Here is a 19,108-nt window from a genome sequence, read left to right on the forward strand (position 1 = left end):
GTTTATTTGGTTAGAGATTTCACATGTGGCTGTTTGGAAAGTTGGTTTTCACTGCTTTAATGCAGCAAGAACTTAAGAACTTATAAGAATCTACTACTGCCAAACCAGAGATACAAACTCCACCTCAGGCCAGATTATTTCCCATCAGGCTGAGGCTGAGGATGGAGGCAGTGAAACTAAATCCCAGAGGTGAATGGGACTCCAGTATAACACAGTGAACACCCATACACAAGATGCAGAGTGAAACTTTATTTTGAAATAATTCCAGGGTTTGGCATCAAAGCAGCTTGACTTGTTTTACAATGTCACATTCAACACAAACAGATTTCAAAGCCATTTCTGCCACAGTTATTCTGGTTGGTGACTCGGGTGTTGGTCCTGTTAGTAACTCTGAAGGACCTCCAGGAACGTCGGTGATGAGGAAAATCAGAACAGTTCTCTTGAGTAAATCATCTGTTGAGAACACGCCTGCTGCTTTAAATCTACTCTAGCAGATCAGTCGGCCTTTTTCAGTTTAACCCGCTGCAATACATGTTTCATTCATATCTAAATATCATTTAAAGTTGTAAACTTAACTTTCCATCTTAACATGGAAATAAAACTAACACATTTTTAGAAAATGTTCTTTGCCTTATATCTTATCTCAGATTAGATCAATTATAACTGCTATGGGTCTCCTGTTTCCCACAAGTCCAGAGAGGTTGACTCAAGGCTTGTCTTGAATGGTTCTGTTCATTGCTGTTTGCTCTTAGAACTGTTAGAACTGAGTGTTTTCTTTCAATGTTCCAGCCAAAGTACATTTTAATTACATAACACTCAACAATATCCATATCCATGTTATAACAATGTGTAGAAATCCCTGCAGACTGTCTAAAGGCCGCAACATGAATCAGTAACGGCCCTTCATGAACTATGCTGCCAGCTTGTAAACCTGCCAGAAGGAAATCATTTGTCCCTCTGCTGTTGGGAGGTCAGTCAGGCCAGTTTCAAACAAACTAAATCTGCTCATGAACTGAAAGCTGATTATCACCAATCAGAAAAATCCTTATTAAACAAATGATTTCTGCCACCAGCACTAAGGACGTAGGAAAACAAAACTTTTTTATCTAGAGTTGAATAACCAGGTGTGAATTTCTATTGTCTTAAAGTAAACTATGAAGGGAATTTATGTCAAATTTCCAACCTGCTGCATTCAGTTCAAGTGGAAAGTTTCCAAAGCTGTTTTATGTTACTTGAGTGAGGAATAAATGAGCTGATAATGTTCTGTAATGGTCCACGTTTTGACAAGCAAACCTCACATTGGGCTGATGCTAATGTGAGCAACAGGTCTTTCAGCATCTGGAGGTTGAGTAGCAAGAACCTGTAGATTTAATAGAGCCACTATGGTACCATGAAATAACAGTATGAGAGCTACTCATACACATCCACACTCCTGAGAATGGATCAGCTGGATGAAGAACTCCCTCGTGTTACTTTATGTTCTCTCAAGGTGGGGCAGCTTGCTCAACACTCTAAACACAGGTCCAAACTGGCTGCTCAGAGATAAAGAAGTTGTTTGATAGTCTTATTGTAGCTGTTTGACCAAAGTGTTTGGACCACAGTTAATTTCATTCCAACTTTAGAAAATTCCAATAACGTGAAAAAATAAGGACACATGTGTCAGGCCAAAAAGGAAATTTGGGTAAGTTGGTCACTGTGTTTCAGATCCCCCACCTCCCTGTTAATGAGGCCGGAACTGCTGCTATGCTGGGGCAAGTCAAAGGTTTCTCTGTTGCTGGTCTTCAGCTGAGGGACAGTCCGGTCACCGAGTCCACCACTTCTGTGTTGACCTGCGCTGCAATGCTGGCAGGTGTTACATTCAGGTGGATGTCATACTGCTGGTCCAAGCCCAGGTAGCTGTCACTCATCACATACAGCGTGTAGATGCACCTACAAGCAGAAGGATCAGTGGTGAGTCATACTTCCACAACATTTTTGAACCCAAGTCAAGCTGTTTACTTTTTTTTTTTAAGAGCTAACACTGGGCTAATGCTCACTCTGTGCTGATGACTTACTGAAACTGGAAGTCTACAGAGCTCCCTATTAAAGCACCTACTGAGGAAAACAGTTGAAGTTAATCAGCAAGAGAACAAGGTCTAATTATGAAGTAATAGACTCAACATGCAAAGCAGGGATGAGTGAGGTAATGATTCAACTTACACAGGGTAGCTGATCTACAACACCAGGTAGAAAACACAACTATTGGCATCCCTGGTTAATATGCCTAAAAAGCCTTAAAATAAATGATTTAGCACAATTAATGATGATGAATTGGATATATGTTTTGAATCTTTAATCTGCTGAACAACCGAAGGATTCATTTTCAGTCCTCAAGATTTGTATTCCAGAGACCACAATGCACTTTAATATGGTTTCCAGGATCGTGGGAAGAAAAAAAGGCCCACAGCGTCACAGATCCTCCACCATACTTAACATTTAACAGAGATCCTGCAATGCTTCAAAACATATTCATTCTTTGTTTCACAGACTCACCCGGAGGGTCTTAATCTCATCTGACCAAAGCACACAGTTCCAGCTCCAGTTCCTAAAGACCCAATAAAGTTTAGCAAACTCCACGTTTACATGTGATGGGAGGACAGAAAATGCTTTTTGCCGGCATTACTCCCAAAGACCAAGTTGCATGTATATAGCATATAATGTTCGTTTTGAAGACCTGGTGACCCCAACATGCCACTATCAGCCGCAGCGGGCTTCGGATATATGAGCTTCAGTTTCAAGGTTTGGTAAGGGCATGATTAACTGAGTACTTTGTTTTTGGAGGCAGCACTTTATAAATGAGTCTTTGTTAAAAAAAAGAGAAAAATCTTAACATGTGACTTTGTTTTCAGTATCAAATGGCACTACAATAAAAGAAAAAGCGGGTTTTAGGCCTTTCTAAACATCTCTACCAGGGGTGCTGATAAATTAGACCAGTAGTGGCATCATGAATGAAGTGATGCTGTTAGGAGTAGTTATGTCAATATCCCAGCATGTGTTGCATAGGAAGCAGTGCCTATTTAAAATGAATCCACACACACTGTCATTCCTCGTGAAGTATTGTGTAACTGCACCAAACAACCACTCAGCCAGATGCTAAGTCCAGCTGTTGACCCCATCAGACTGTCAGGTGGTGAAAATGCATAGGAGGTCTGGGCAGATTTGTCTATCACTGAATGTTTCATCTTCATGTGAAACCAGATATTTACATACACTTCATAAAAGGCTTAGTCTTTTTTATTGTCCAACTCTAAATCAGACTAAATGTTTCCATGTTCGGGTCAGTACAGATTACCAAAATGATTTCTATATGCATGATTGTTTTAGCAGATAACAGGAAAAAGAACTACAAGGGAATGACTTTCTCCAGTTGGAGCACCATTTGTTTAAAGTTTTAATGCTGCTATAAAAGGGGATGTTTCTTTTGAAAAGATAAAGCAGTTCCTCTACTGATCATCTTTGGAGTCCCCAGTGTTTCAGTCAGGCCTCGATTATTGCTTTTTTCGAACCAAATCTTACTTTCCAGTCTTCTCTGGAGTGTAGAATGCCACAGACACAGCTGTATGATTCCGCACATATCCGACCCGTTTGACAGCCAGCAGCTCCTTGCGATCCACTTCCCCCATGATGAGGAACCAGCCCTCATCCTTTGCCTTAGGGAACCTGGGAGCCTGGGCCTTACTGTCTTGCTTTCTCTGTAATAACAAACATGCCTTGATCTTAACTCATAATTACACTTGTAGTTTTATTGTAAAGTACATTCCTTTAAATATGAGGGTTTAAATACTTTTGGGGTGTACGTTTTTCACAAACTTTTCCATTTAGATTCCACCTTTGTTAAATAATTATTGGCAGTGTGGAATCTATGGGTTAGGTTGAAATATTTTTAGAACCTGATAAATAAAAGAACATTTATAAGTTAAAACTTTAGATCTGACAAAGGGTGTACTTTCTTTCTACAATGACTGCAGCTATCCCAGTAGTGACATAATTGTGATTTAAACAAGATCCCTGCAGTTTCTATACTACATCTCACAGATTAAAAGCAAATTTTTCATTTTAAGGCTTCAGATTCCTGACATGACAGTGCATTGGGCACACTTACCCTCTGCTGACCCAGATTAATCCGACGCAGCGACACCTGCAGAACGTACTCTTGGTCAGCATGGAGGTCCAACCAGCTGCTCTCCTCTCTGAGGTTAGCGCCCGCTGCAGGGAGGGCACGCTCCATCTGCTCCTGGCTCTGCTCCCACCAGCCCTTCACACTCATCTGGACCTCCAGCACTGGGAGGTGACTCAGGAAGGACCATGCCTGGCAGGAGAGGAGCAAGGTGAAACAAGAGAAGTGATGGGCAACACTGCCAGTTATAGCAAGCTGAACTTACAATATTTAGCTGCAACATTCTGACCCCTAACAGCTGAAGTGGAAAAAATATAGTATGAATAGAACAGCCCTGGACAGTTGGGTAAACCTACAGTTCTGAAAGTTAGTTTGTTGGGGAAAAGAGATAAAAGCCAAGGGAAGGATTTCAGTGACTTGTTTTTTACCCATCCACATCCATCACATAGGTGGGTAGGAAAGGTAACAGGTTCAGGAGGGAAATCCTGACATCTGTCCCCCAGGGACACTCTCCAGCTCATTCTGGGCCAGAAGGGGTGCACCATGACCTCTAAAGCCTTTAAAGGGAAGATTGACCTCCAACCTAAGGGGAACATACCACTTTTTTGGAGTTAGGAAGCATATCCTAGACTTATGGGAGATGGCTCATTGTTATTATTGAAAATGCCACCAGAGTCACATCATCTGATGAAACAGGACACCTTGTTCTCCATGACTGTTTCCTGAGATTGCCACAAACAAGATCAGAGACCAGGGGTAGAGTCTAACCTGCACTGGAACATGCTCCACTTTATGTTGAGAATATGGACACTGCTCTCAAACTGGCTACATCAAAGACTTGGTAGCCTTTAAAAACATCTTTGGCTTAATATATTCCCGTAGGATACTCCCCCAAAATCCCGCAGGACAGAACCAAAAATATGGAACAAGGAACACTACATCATGAGTCCTCTCATACACTCCATATCAAACTCTAATCGTAGATCAAGGTGTTCATATGGATTCAACATAAGGACCTTCCACATAATTAAATGAAAAAGACTATAAGCCAACTTCAATCTTAAATCAAAGACTTTCTTCAAAGTTTTCTGTTATTTCTTAGATATTCAGATCTGTGCATGTGAGATTAAGCTGCACCAGGATGAAGGAAGCCTGGTAGGTTCGGTGTGATGCTTCAGACAATGTTCTACTGTTCCACAGTATGTGGAAGTGCCCACATACACTCACCGGCCACTTTATTAGGTACACCTTGCTAGTACCGGGTTGAACCCCCTTTTGACTTCAGAACTGCCTTAGTCCTTCATGGCATAGATTCAACAAGGTACTGAAAACATTCCTCAGAGAGTTTGGTCCATATTGACATGATAGCATCACACAGATGCTGCAGATTTGTCGGCTGCACGTCCATGATGCGAATCTCCCGTTCCACCACATCCCAAAGGTGCTCTATTGGATTGAGATCTGGTGACTGTGGAGGTCATTTGAGTCCAGTGAACTCATTGTCATGTTCAAGAAACCAGTCTGAGATGATTTGTGCTTTATGACATGGTGCGTTATCCTGCTGGAAGAAACCATCAGAAGATGGGTACACTGTGGTCATAAAGGGATGGACATGGTCAGCAACGATACTCAGGTAGGCTGTGGCGTTGACACGATGCTTAATTGGTACTAAGGGGCCCAAAGTGTGCCAAGACAATATCCCCCACACCATTACACCACCACCAGCCTGAACCGCTGATACAAGACAGGATGGATCCATGCTTTCATGTTGTTGATGCCAAATTCTGAACATACCATCCGAATGTCGCAGCAGAAATGGAGATTCATCAGACCAGGCAACGTTTTTCCAATCTTCTGTTGTCCAATTTTGGTGAGCCTGTGTGAATTGTAGCCTCAGTTTCCTGTTCTTAGTTGACAGGAGTGGCACCCGGTGTGGTCTTCTGCTGCTGTAGCCCATCTGCCTCAAGATTCAACGTATTGTGTGTTCAGAGATGCTCTTCTGCATGCCTTGGTTGTAACGAGTGGTTATTTAAGTTACTGTTGCCTTTCTATCAGCCTGAACCAGTCTGGCCATTCTCCTCTGACCTCTGGCATCAACAAGGCATTTGCACCCACAGAACTGCTGCTCACTGGATATTTTCTCTTTTTTAGACCATTCTCTGTAAACCCTGGAGATGATACTGCATGGAAATCCAAGTAGATCAGTAGTTTCTAAAATACTCAGACCAGCCCGTCTGGCACCAACAACCATGCCACGTTCAAAGTCACTTAAATCACCTTTCTTCACCATCCTGATGCTCGGTTTAAAGTGCAGCAGATCGTCTTGACCATGTCTACATGCCTAAATGCATTGAGTTGCTGCCATGTGATTGGATGATTAGAAATTTGTGTTAACGAGCAGTTGGCAGTTGTACCTAATAAAGTGGCCGGTGAGTGTAGATGTCCTTGGTAGGTGGCGTTTATGTATAGGTTTGACACATAGAACCTCTCTAAACATTGAGCCTGTCCAAGTCGCTGCGATGTGTTGAATAAATGGAGACCCCCACCTGGGATCTTTTATGATTTACCGCGTCTGCTACTAACAGATTAATTTCAGATATAACCACCTTCAGAGGTCCAGAAGAGTAGCGACATTGAAGCATCAGGGGTATTGAACCAGCCAAAGGGGATCATATTCAATATCATCTAGGGGTTCAGAAGCTTATTGATGGAAGTTGTACAGTAGGTACATTGTTTTCATGCGAAGAAACCTTCTGCATTTACTGACAAACTAGCTGCTACTTTTCCTCCTCACATGAACAACAAGAGCTCAACTGGATTTCCTCATGGAAAGCTTTACAAACTAATATAATGTAGCCTTTTTAAACCCAACAACCAAAGGGTGAAATGTAGACTTCCTTTTAGTTGTTCCAACTATGTTAGAAACCAGGACATTAGGCAGCAAAGCCTCAGCTTAATATAGCAGGATCCACTCTGCCGTTAGCCTTTTATTATCGCAGATGCTTTCCTGTGGTTTGAAGAGTTTTTTTGGGGGGAATGTAACATTTGGTCCGACCTAAAAGCCCCATCAAGAGAAGAAATACACAAAAAGACAAATGCCTAAAGAGAATGACATAGATATGGAATAATATGGAATGAATGAATGTCTATGTGGAAAAAGGCCTCTCCAATTCATCCAAAGAAAGCTATTTATTTGAGGATTACTCTCCTAGAGCAAGTCAGACAGGAACGCTGCTGCACATCTAATTATTTAATTAAAGAGCCTCCCACTCTGTGGGGTGTAGGACGTGGCGGGCCGTGAAGGTGGGAGGAGGAGGATGGAGCCCACTAATTTGGTGAAGTCACAGGGCCTGTTGCTGTGGCCGGACTCTCTCATTAGAGCAGCAATTAGCAATTAGATTGAAGCTGTAATTGGGGATCTGGGAGGCATCACGCATCACAGTGGCAAGACTGCTCATGGCCCTGCTCTGATCATATTATGTGAAAGTGTGCAAGATGTGAGAACAGTCATGTTTCTAAACCTCTAAATTTGATTTACACTGAATTGTTTATTTTCATGTAATCTTACCTGGAGTATTTGACTATGGTGAAACTCCTGGCAGACAATAGCAGAGAAAACACTTTCTTTACCACTGCAGGCAGCAATAAGCTCTGGGAGTCCTTCAACTAGTCCACAGAAGCCTTCAGCACCACTCCTTCCTTTCTTACTTGCCCATTTCCTGGAAAGTGATAAGATAAACAGGAATTTTACACACATCCAATTAAACTGAAGAAAGTTTCAACATCCCTAATGTCCCATTAATTCTAAACTAGTCTCGATGTAGTGTTTTCAACAATGCAACACACACAAATGAAAACACTAAAGAAGTCAATAAATAAATATGAAAACTGAAATAAAATGTCTAAATAGAAGTATGGAGAAAAAGAAGCTTTGACGGACCCTGACTTTCTGAACCCTTGTGTAGGATAAATACAACTGCACGTATATGAACACACTCAACTGTCCTTGAGCTGGTTTCTTTGACAAAGACAATTCTCTGAGGAAATGTGATGAACTGCAGGGAATCTACAACTTGTTGGCATATTTAATACCTAAGTGATATAATCAGGGGCTCTAACTAGGCTTCCTGCACCTTTCTCCTGTAAAGACTCAAACGTTCAGACTTCTCAGTCCTTTACAGTCGAAGAAAGAAAGAATGTAGAGAGGAAGTAAGGAAGGAAGGAAAAAAAGTGAAGGAAGTATAAAGGGAAGGAATGGACACAAAGAAGGACACAGCATTTAGAGAATAAATGGGGAAGAAAGCCTGGAATGCTAACTTTCCCATACTCAAATTTCCTTTTCTCATATTTATCCAAATAAACACTGAAATCAAGTTTTCCATACCCTTGCAGACTGTGTAGGAACCTGTCTATAACCCAGCAGCCATACATGGTTTACCATTTCCAAAGAAATGTTTACTTTTCACCAAATCCTGCTGAGAGACATTAGGATTAAACTACCAGAGCCTTCTTTTAGGCTGTATCGCTCATAGGAAATTCTAACACTGGTTCCAGTACAGTTCCTCAACAGATGGAGAACACAGAGTACCTCACAAAACAAAGAGCAATACTGAAAGATGTTCTTGTGAACAGGAGCAGGAGAGCAACAAGCACCTGTGGAGCAGTGATGCTGTTTACCTGAACAGATAGAGGTGTTGTTGTTCAACGTGTGGAAGTGTTAGTAATGAAGAGTCGTGCAGCCAGCGGCCCTGGACGATCATCTGCACCAGGTTGCAGATACTGAGGGCCGTGACAAGCCAGCCTTCATTGGCAGCTACGTCCAGCATCGCCTGAAGACAGAAACAAAAATGATTTAAGACCAAACTTCCAGATGTCACTGGGTGCATAAAATCATCAGTTCCAATTATTACACCTAGAAGGCCCTGTGTACCGGATCAGACTCAAGTCAATACATCGGGTTGTGAGACACTGCTGGCTTTAATTATACATGTGACAACTACCACTGGCAGGTCATGCAGTGTTAGATGTTCCTCTGTGAATATAAACAAACTACAAAGCTGGACCCCCAGAACAAAAAGCAGATGGACTTGCTACGTTTGGAGGGTATTACTCAGTAGTTCAGTTTAGCTCAATTACAGGGAAAAAAAATAAAGGAAAACTTATTTGGCATTACCCCAGCCAAACTCAGCAGGTTGATTCAACACTAATATAATCACTTTCATCCAATTCTTCATACTAAATGCTTCTCTTTACCCCAAGGAATGCGACGTTTTGGAACATTCCTTGTTTAACAGGCTTGAAAGAGGCTGAGTATCCTTTCCACGCTTTCATATGACATGCATTTTTAGCTACATATATATTTAAGTATGTTTTCTAAAGCCAGAATCTTTTGTTGTTCATAGTCATAATGCTGTCATGTTTTTTACCTTTGTTGGATGTAAGCCAGTGTGGTTGTGTTGTCACTCTGAAGTGAACAGACTGCCCAAAGTTTCCCACAAGTGTTCATTAAGTTTGAGGTCAGGACTACAGCAAAGTTAGTCCATAAATCCTAGAGGTAGTCTCTTGTGAACCCCGCACTGAAGGGGCAATCATCAATATTTTACAGGATAGAGTTCTGTACCTAAGAGTGGAGATACTGGACCGCAGGGTGTCACAGTGATATCTCTATGCATTCAGATTTCCTCCAATGATGAGAAGCCTTGTTTTTCCAGTGGAGGAGATGCTGTCCGACACCATGGCATCCACAAATTGTTTGGATTTTTTTTATGGGTGCAACCCATATATTAAACTCTGCTGTTCAACCCGTATATGCATTTTCCTTACAGATGTGGCACCATTTAAGAGGAAATGAACAGGCCTTCCAAAAGCATAAGATTTATTACCAAGAAGCATCATCAGTCAGTCACATAGAGAAACATGACAAGCAATGGCAAACCTTTGCATTAAGACAATTGTGGCCATCAGTCATGTTTTGGATTGAGTGAGGAAGCCAGGGAACACCTGCATGCACAGGGAGAACATGCAAATGCCATGCATAAAGACCCAGGCCAGGATTCAAACCCAGGACCTTCTTGCTGCACGGCAGCAGTGTTAAGAAGCCAGCATTGTCACAAGACCACCAAACAAAAAAACAGACCAAACATTCATTTCTTTATTTTATATGATAACTTTACATGTGATGTAGCGTAAAGCTGGATAAAACATTGACTAAGGCAAGTCTATTTGTCCTTAATGAGTAAGATTATGGATGACATGAAGCGGGTCAGATAAACTCTGACATTTACAGTTCATACTTACAAAATGAAGTACCAGAAGAGGTCTTGTCCTTGTCTTTTAGTGTTTAACCCTTTCTCTATCCTAGACAAGGCGATTGACTGAACTTCTATTGTAACTAACTCTATGTGTTCTCTCTTTCAGACTCAGACCTTGAAAACTGGCTCAGAGTTTATCTGTTCTTTCTTTCTAGGTGAAACGACTAAAGGAGCTACATCCATTAACATTTACTTTTCCTTCCCATAGAAAGTACTCCTGGATCAGTGCTTCTTTGTTCTCTTTGTGTCTCTACTCTGTTCTCTCAAACCTCCAGTCGGTCGTGGCAGATGGCCGCTCACACTGAGCCTGGTTCTGCTGGAGGTTTCTTCCCATTAAAAGGGAGTTTTTCCTCTCCACTGTCGCTACATACATGCTCAGTATGAGGGATTGCTGCAAAGTCAACGCCAGTGACTGTCCACTGTCTCTACATGCTCATCCAGGAGGAGGGAATGCTACAAGTCACTGACTGGATGACAATCTGCTGGGTTTCCTTAAGCAGAAAAACTTTGTATCCAATTTGAATAAAAAATTGAATCTGACTGCACTGTTCAATGATTAGGATTAATTGGAATGTATGTACCAGACTGTTGTGAAGTGCCTTGAGATGACATGTGTTGTGAATTGGCGCTATATAAATAAACTGAATTGAATTGAACTACAAGGAGAGGTTGAAGAAATACTAAAGTATAGAGCAGACTATGATGTATTCTGGCTGATTACAACTCCTCCTGGATCCTGAGCCGATCTTAAACAAACACCATTAATTTAAGTCATTTCTTGAGGGTAAAAAGACTCAAGGAGCACAAAGCAGGAGGTACAAGGTAATCAAAATGCTAATGAAGTACAAATTAACAAAGGGATTTACGTATAACAATTGCTGCTAAAGCAAATTAAAGCTGGGATGTGGCTCAAATGGAAGCAATGGTAAGGTCTAAAAGAAACAGACTTACAGAGGCCCACTGACCAGCTTCTCACTTTCGCCTTTTACCAAAAACATTGAAAGCTGTTTGTAAGAAGAAAATGATGCACTGTGGTAACATTTAAATAGATTATGTCTTAGATCTTTGTGAATACGTCGGGGGATCCACAGTGCTTGATAACTTTACATACGAAGGCTTTAAAACATTTCTAAGGGTTCAGATGAAGAATCTAAAGGGAAACGCTGTGATTGATTTATAATCTGGTCAAGTAACATGGTACTGTCATTGAAGTTATTATGCTGAATGTGGAACCATTTCTTACTTTGATCATTTTACAAAGACAACACCACACCACTCTGCCTGGTCACCGCGTCTGGGTGCTGTACTGTGTCATCTGCAGTGCCGATCCGAGGTTTTTGGAAATATAAAATCCGACAGAAATGTTTACCCATTGAACACCTGAACCTGAATAATAAAATATTTCCCTACGGTTGTGACTTACTGAGTCTGAGTTTCCAAAGGCTTACTGGGGAGGCCCGTCAAAGACTGCTACATCCCTCTGTGACGGAGAATGACGCCTCAGGCCCAAGTGTCAGCTGAGATCAGACTTAACCCTTTACAGGCTCAAGTCATAAGCAGGTTTAGTCAATGGATAGCAGTAGAAGGTATCTGGCTTAAAGACTTCCATGATGACAGCCACCTGTGATTCTGTAGTTTACTGTGAGGAGTAACAGGTCAATTTCAGGTGGATTCACTGTGGATGTTCAAGACACTTCACCTCTCTTAGTTCTACCAAATAATGCAGTGATAAGTCGAGCCATTGCAGTAAATGGTAGCAGCAGGACCGCAGAGAAATAAGCACATGCATACCAGCTACATGCACAGCATGGAAAATTACAAGCACATGTATGCATTCACACAAAAACATGCATTCCAAGCTGTGGGCAATAGCTTACAGATTTTCAGACATGGTCACAAAGAAACTATGTTAGCAATATGTAGGCTATTACCCTCTATGGTTGAGGTTAAAGTTTAAAGTTAGTTTGGAATGTTGATTCTATAAACCGGGAATGTTTATAGTATTTGTGACTAACTGTGACAACTTGAACAGAAGGTCAACAGAATGACTTCAACATTCTTTGATTTTAAATGTCTTTCCATTTAAGTAGCAGAAAAACAGAATCCTACATCTTAGATCTACAAAGTGATATTCTAAATTATATGGATGAGCTGGTTTAACAACAATGTTCCTCAGCTCTGAACACCACTGAACAGAGAGGTGGACTCCAGTCATGCTGCCACTGCTATTACGGATGAATTATAAAGTTAATGAAAATTAATTATACAAATTTTTGCTATTGCAGAAGAATGGATGGAATGGAGCTTAATTGTTCATTTATTCAGCTTTGGGGGATCCTTTTCTCCAGCAGGGGTAGGGAATCAGATCAGAGCTGATGGGTAGATGGATGGAGCTAAATCCAGGACAATCATAGAAGAAAGCCTCTTAGAGGCTGCAGAAGGCATCTGAGACTGGGGTGGAGGTTCACTGTCCAGCAGGATAATGACCCCAAAAATACAGCCAGGGCTACAATGGAATAAATAAGATCAACGCATATTTATGTGTTAGAATGGCCCAATTAAAGTCCAGACCTAAATCCAATTGAGAGAGGCTCCCCATCCAATCTGACCGAGCTTTCAGCTGTTTTGCAAAAGAGAATAGACAAAGTAGTGAGATACCCCAAAAGCCTTGAAGCTGTTACTACAGCGAAGGTGGTCCTAAAAAGTACTGACTTGGTAAAAGTAAGTAAAAGCTCGCTACATTTTTCAGACTGTTAGTAAAACACTATTAACACTTCCCATTTATACTTGCTTTGCGTTGGTCTATCAGATAAAACCCCAACAATTACATTGGAAGTTGTGATTATTTTCGGATGCAATGTTTTGAGACAGGAAATAGTTCACATTAGTTAGTTTAATTACTCTAAATATGCCACTGTAAAGTCCAATGTTTACTCATGACAGAGTGAACTTCTTGGTTTTTGTCACAGTTAGTAGCAACAATCCCACAATGTTGAAAACTCATCACCACACCTTTCTGGTGCCTGAATAATAAAGGTTCCTAACAGGAGTCAGAAAAAGATACCTTTGTCCCTTCCTATTAGATATTAAACCAATCTACTTTTAAAACCACACTAGTTTTTAACCCACGTTAAAGCTAGCAGCTATAGACCTATAAGCAGATTACCAAAGGTATCAAAGGTTGTTGAAATGGTTTAATTGAACAACTGATGACATTTCTTAACACAAGCAGTTCTGCTCTGCACCATGATATTTGGTGTTAGAATGGAATATTTGACTAAAACAGCTACCTTGAACTTAAAAGAGCAATTTTATTCAAAGCTCCACAATGGAGGACCAGTCAGTGCTATGTTTTCAGATCTGCATAAAGCATTTGATAGAACAGAAAATACTTTAATTATTGTGAGAAATTACATTTTTCATGAAACTCAGAATTAACATATTTACAAATACTGTATATCAGAACAACAGGATATAAATAAATGTGGGAAGAACATATGAACAGTCACAGTTGAAAAGCCTCATGGCTGTTGGGATAAAGGACCTCCTGAATGTCTCAGCCCTGCAGTTCAGTGAGATGAGCCCCTCACTGCAGCTGGTCCTCTATCCAGTCAGGATGCTGAGGAGAAATCTAACTTCTTCTTCCTCCATTGCTCCACCACAGTTTTAAGAGGGTACAGCCACCTGCCTGTCACAAAACTGACCATGTTCACCAGTTTGTTCAGACACCGACACCTTTGGTCGTGCTAATCCATAGAGAGAATCATCATACTTTTATGGCTATATTGTCTATATTATGGTTTTTGTTTGGTGTGCTGGCTTGGATTTCTTCATATTCATAGGGCCATCTGAAATGTGTTACAGTCTGAGATGCATGATTCAGTTATGCAAAGTGTACTATGGATGTCCCACAAGGATTACTATTAGGCCCTTTAGTATTCAGTCAATGATCTCCCTGAATCCTGTCTTTATGCAGATCTGCAGATGTAATCAGATGACACTGTTGGACATCTGCATGTTAAATCAGCTAAAGCTGCAGCCGCCATGGTAACAAATGTGTTAGACAGAATCACAGTTGGCTGAATTATTCATGTCTGAGTTTAAATGTAACTAATACAAAGAGCAAACCTTGGCACAACCTCCTACAGCTGACATTCTTATAAAAGGTCACTAAACTGACTAAATGACTGAATTTAAAAATCTTTGTCTGATTCTGGATCAAAATTTGAACTACATCAACATTTTTTATTTTATTTTACAACATTTAACTATAGCTAAATACATTTTAGATTTATTGGGAACTTTATTTCCCTGGACAGCCAGGATATTTGCAGACCATAAATCTGTCCCATAGGACCTATTGTGTCACCAGCTAGAACGAGGATGGTGACACAACTATAAAAAAATGTTGAGCTTTTTCATTGTTGTCTTAAGTTTCTTTTTGTATATTTTATTCATTTTTTCATTGTTATTGTTCAACTGTTAGGCTGTTCTCCTTATTTTAACACACTGAGTGACAACAGAAAGCTCTTATCTGGTATAGTGCAACAAATGTGGACATTTATGTTTGAGCTGTACATTGTACCTTTTTAAATAAAAGGTAAGTAAATATGATTTAAATGTTGTTGTTCTGTGTTCTGTTTAGCCAGCTGTATTTTTTTTTTACATTCACTGTCCATCCATGCTACCTTCTTTCAACCAAAACACATCCTCTTGTTCCAGACTGGAGTCTGGGTAAGGTTCAAATGAAGATGCTGGCAAATACTTGTACATTTATCTTGACCAAACATATTGTCGTTCTATGGAGTTGCTGCAGTGTCCGAAAAAATGAAAACAAGTTTTGAAGTGTAAAAAACCATAAACGAAACACCCTAAACATTCTCAGGTGGAGCAACACCTGAGACCAAAGCTCTGCAATAAGTTACCTGACAGATTCGAATGGCGTTGTCCAAAACTGTCTTTGTATCGGTGGTGTAGTCACTACAGGGGAGCTGGGCGTGGCTGAAGTGTGCCTGCAGCAAGAGATGAGTCTTGGTGTGCGCACTGTCAAAGGAGTGGGGGTTGACCTGCAGAGGGAGCTGCTGAGCTAGCTGGCTGTTAAGCTGGTCCTCGTTGTGTCTGACCGGTAGCTCAGCGTACTCCTCCGCATCCTGAAGAAAACAACAGCGAAACAAGGAAGTCAGCGACACTTGTTCAATCAGGAGATTCTGACTAAAGTGATTGAATTTGTTGTTTTATTACTGTAAAACAAATTTTACAGTAATAAAAAATAATCAGTAAATATTTAATAGTTCATTCCCTACACATGCACAGTTTAACTTTGGACAAATGTGTCATGCAGGAAGTTTTCAGACGATCAGGATTTGGACAAATAAAAATAAAAGTTTAAAAAAAGTGTTAAGTAGAGAAAACTCTGGGAAGTAAAGAGATGATTCTGGTCCACCAGTGTTGTCTGTTATGAGACTGTGAACACATCATGGTTGTTGGTTTTTATACTAAAAGATGCATGGACACGAAGGGATCCTTTACCATAATCTACTCATGTTCAACTTTGATCTGTTAATGCATGTGTTGAGGCCATCTCTCAGCCTGGGCCATTACAGACTCCATCCATCGCTGACAGAAGCCGCTGTTACAAAAAGCTGGGAGCTGAATGGGACCAGGGCACGGTGGGGATGGGATGAGGGACAGGTAAGGACACCATTCTAAGTGATTTCATGCAACAGTTTGGACTTTTTAGACAAAAGTAGAAACAACCGTTGGGAGTCGTCATAACTTCTGTCACTGGTGAGAGAAAGACAGTAGGTGCATCTGATTCAAAACCTAACACACACATGTAATCAAGCCACATTAGCCAACTGGATCAAGTGTCAGGTGACTGTTTTCATTATACAGGGTTTCTGCACAGAATCTGTTAAAACCAGGGGAGGGAGGGATGGATGGATGGATGGAAGGAAATATTTTTCCATAGTTTAGTTTTTTACTTGTTCAGACCTGGAAAACTCTTGAATCAGGTTCCATACTTCCCATACTGTGCAGGAGTATCAACACTGCTAAGGGAACTCTTGACAAATGGAATGTCTATTAGTAACTTTTAATGCAAACTACTTTAGAAAATAAAACCTAAAGAAAACGACCTGCTTCAAATTGATCTGCTTCGTTACTAACATAAGCATGACAATAGATCAAGTAACAAGTCACATTTTGCCTCCATTTTATGAAAGATTAATTAAAAACATTTAACTGGTTTTCACATTTAAAACTAGAGCGTAGATTGTCCGACTCTCCTGTAGGGGGAGTGAAACTCACCGTGAGGACAGAGAGCAGATCATGCAGCGGCAGCTCAGGCCTCAGTTGTTCCTTAAACTTCCGGATGGTCTCGTGCCTCAGGTAGTAATAAGAAGCAATGCGACCGTATGTCAGTGGCTCAACTGTCTGATCATCCTGATGGAAAAAGAAAATCTCTGAGTAAAACATGACAGAACTAGTTAGAACAACATTGCAACACCACACACCTCTTTAATCTCAATGCAGTAAGAGCATTCCAGGTCCCGCAGGCTTCGTTCCACCAAGTTGGACAGAAATTTGTTAATGGAGTCATGGCCGATGTCCTCAAGGCTGTAATAACTGAACAATACAAACAGTATCAGTTTTTAAAAGGTCTTTCTTTAGTTTTTACTGTTACATATCATTAGAAATTCTTAGTATTGTTAGATTGATATTAAAAATCTTGTGACCAAATGTGTTAGAAAAGTACAGGGTTTCCTAATTTTAACATCGCTTTAAATGGAAAGAAAATTTTAAAGCCAGTACAACAACCAGGGTCCAATTGTACCATTCAGATAATTTGAATGAGCACTAAAATATAAATAAAGTAAACAATGTTAGAAGAATTTACATTAAAATAATAAATAAATACGGATTTGGTGCAGAAATTCCACAAGTGACAATGTATAATGGCTAAAAACAAGCAAATACTACTGCAAACTGGTTAAAATACTAAAACCGAGTGAATAAAAGTGGTCAAAAGGGTTGCTGATGATAGAACCTTACGAGACGCTGGTAAAAAAAAAAGTCTTCAATGAAGGTAGCTTTCAGTCTGTTGTTGTGGAAAAAACAGAAAATGAATCCCAGGGTGCCCCATCATTAACTGACATGAGGATAGCAGAGGGCAAAATGGGTTCCATGTTCAGCTCTCAGATGTAAGAGTTACCACATGAGCTTCAGTAGGAGGCTTTATTAGTTCAAAATGCCAATATGTGTGTAGTGTTTGAAGGTCAGATAAAAGGTAGGATAGTAGAAACAGCTAAGTATTCTGCTACATAACATAGAAAGTTTAATGGAAGCCAAGATAAAGGCTAATAGTGACATTTATTTCTCTAAGTACCTTAGATTTAGAATTATTTTCATTCAACTAGGTTTATTTCTGATAGGAAATGAGAAGGGGATCTCTCAAAAAATAATAAAACATTTATTAGAAGTATAAACTTAGATACAGTCCCAATTAGAAATAATTGATCTGTTTTTTATTTATATGCCATTAAAAATGCTATGTTGAAAATAATTCTTGCCCTTCTCAATAATCAATGAAAAAATCTTTATTGGTATTACCATAGTCAAACTTTCCTCATAGTTGCTGATCAGCGTTTTGCATGTTTCCACTGCTATTTTAGACCATTTATCTTTGGTAATGACCTTTAAGGTTGGAAGGCCTCCATGCTAACACCCCAATCTTTAGCTCCCTTCACTGATTCTCTATCAAAATTAAGTCAGGAAAAAAACATATTAGCAGGAATAAAACTTAAATTTGTCAGGTGTATGAATACTTCTTAGCTTACTGTCATTGAAGATGGAATATTATCAAGGTCATCTTCTGAGTTCTGTTGGTTCTGGGAGGAAGCATTGTCCAGTAGCCCAAACCCCTAACTATTTTTCCTAAAGGCAAACATGTTCTGAAAAAGCTGTATACCCAAAAGAGTTGTTGTTAAACTTGATCAAAACATGCATGATTTTCATGGTGTGCTTCATTGTTTTGATGTAACCACAAATAACAACAGATGGGACAGTAGAGTTCAAGGTAAATGGAAAGACAAGAAATAAAGGCAACAAATGATGAATACCAACAGGCTTTTAACAGGTCAAAGTAGACCTATCTGCTGTTGTCTGCATAAATTACGTAACCAAAAAAATTATTTAGACACTTCTTACATTAAATTTATACAAATAAAATCTTCCTGAATCTAGAAAAGAATAAAAGCTTCTCTTTGGAGCAGAAGCCCATATAATCACAGCCATATTCAATGGTTGGAAGCAGCAGCTGAGAGGTTTGCCAGTTGCACTGAATGTGTGTTTAATGAAAAGTATTCCACTTATTCCTATTATCCTACATGTTCACAGCGTACACTTCTGAGGACTGAATGTGTTTATTACCACACAGATTTCACAGGGCCTGTCTGATTAAATTATTGCCATTAGCATCATCACCGCCAAGCTCCTGATGGAGCAAGGCATCAGCAGTTAATGATTATCCTGGGACTCCACTGCTGTGCTCTTTGTGTTGTGGCTATTAAAGCTGAAAGCATAGGTGATTTATGGACTTAGGAGGAAGAAGACACAACAGCACAGAAAGAGTCGGGTGTTT

The 19,108-nt window shown here is 40.1% G+C and overlaps 1 protein-coding gene across 1 annotated transcript in view; it reads right to left on the reverse strand.

Moving 5' to 3' along the window:
• Window positions 1-234: 234 nt before the first annotated feature.
• Window positions 235-19,108, reverse strand: part of ascc3 (activating signal cointegrator 1 complex subunit 3) — a 301,858-nt gene continuing 282,984 nt past the window's right edge. Inside the window, exons 35-42 of the mRNA XM_047360681.1 lie at window positions 16,983-17,094; window positions 16,777-16,911; window positions 15,393-15,617; window positions 8,834-8,985; window positions 7,725-7,875; window positions 4,142-4,348; window positions 3,556-3,731; window positions 235-1,929 (exon numbers count right to left, since the gene is read on the reverse strand). Of these exons, the coding sequence (XP_047216637.1) occupies window positions 1,782-1,929; window positions 3,556-3,731; window positions 4,142-4,348; window positions 7,725-7,875; window positions 8,834-8,985; window positions 15,393-15,617; window positions 16,777-16,911; window positions 16,983-17,094 (1,306 nt within the window). The 3' untranslated portion in view covers window positions 235-1,781. The remainder of the gene's footprint in view (window positions 1,930-3,555; window positions 3,732-4,141; window positions 4,349-7,724; window positions 7,876-8,833; window positions 8,986-15,392; window positions 15,618-16,776; window positions 16,912-16,982; window positions 17,095-19,108) is intronic.

This window comes from Girardinichthys multiradiatus, chromosome 3, assembly GCF_021462225.1.
Source record: "Girardinichthys multiradiatus isolate DD_20200921_A chromosome 3, DD_fGirMul_XY1, whole genome shotgun sequence".
Classification (NCBI taxonomy): domain Eukaryota; kingdom Metazoa; phylum Chordata; class Actinopteri; order Cyprinodontiformes; family Goodeidae; genus Girardinichthys; species Girardinichthys multiradiatus.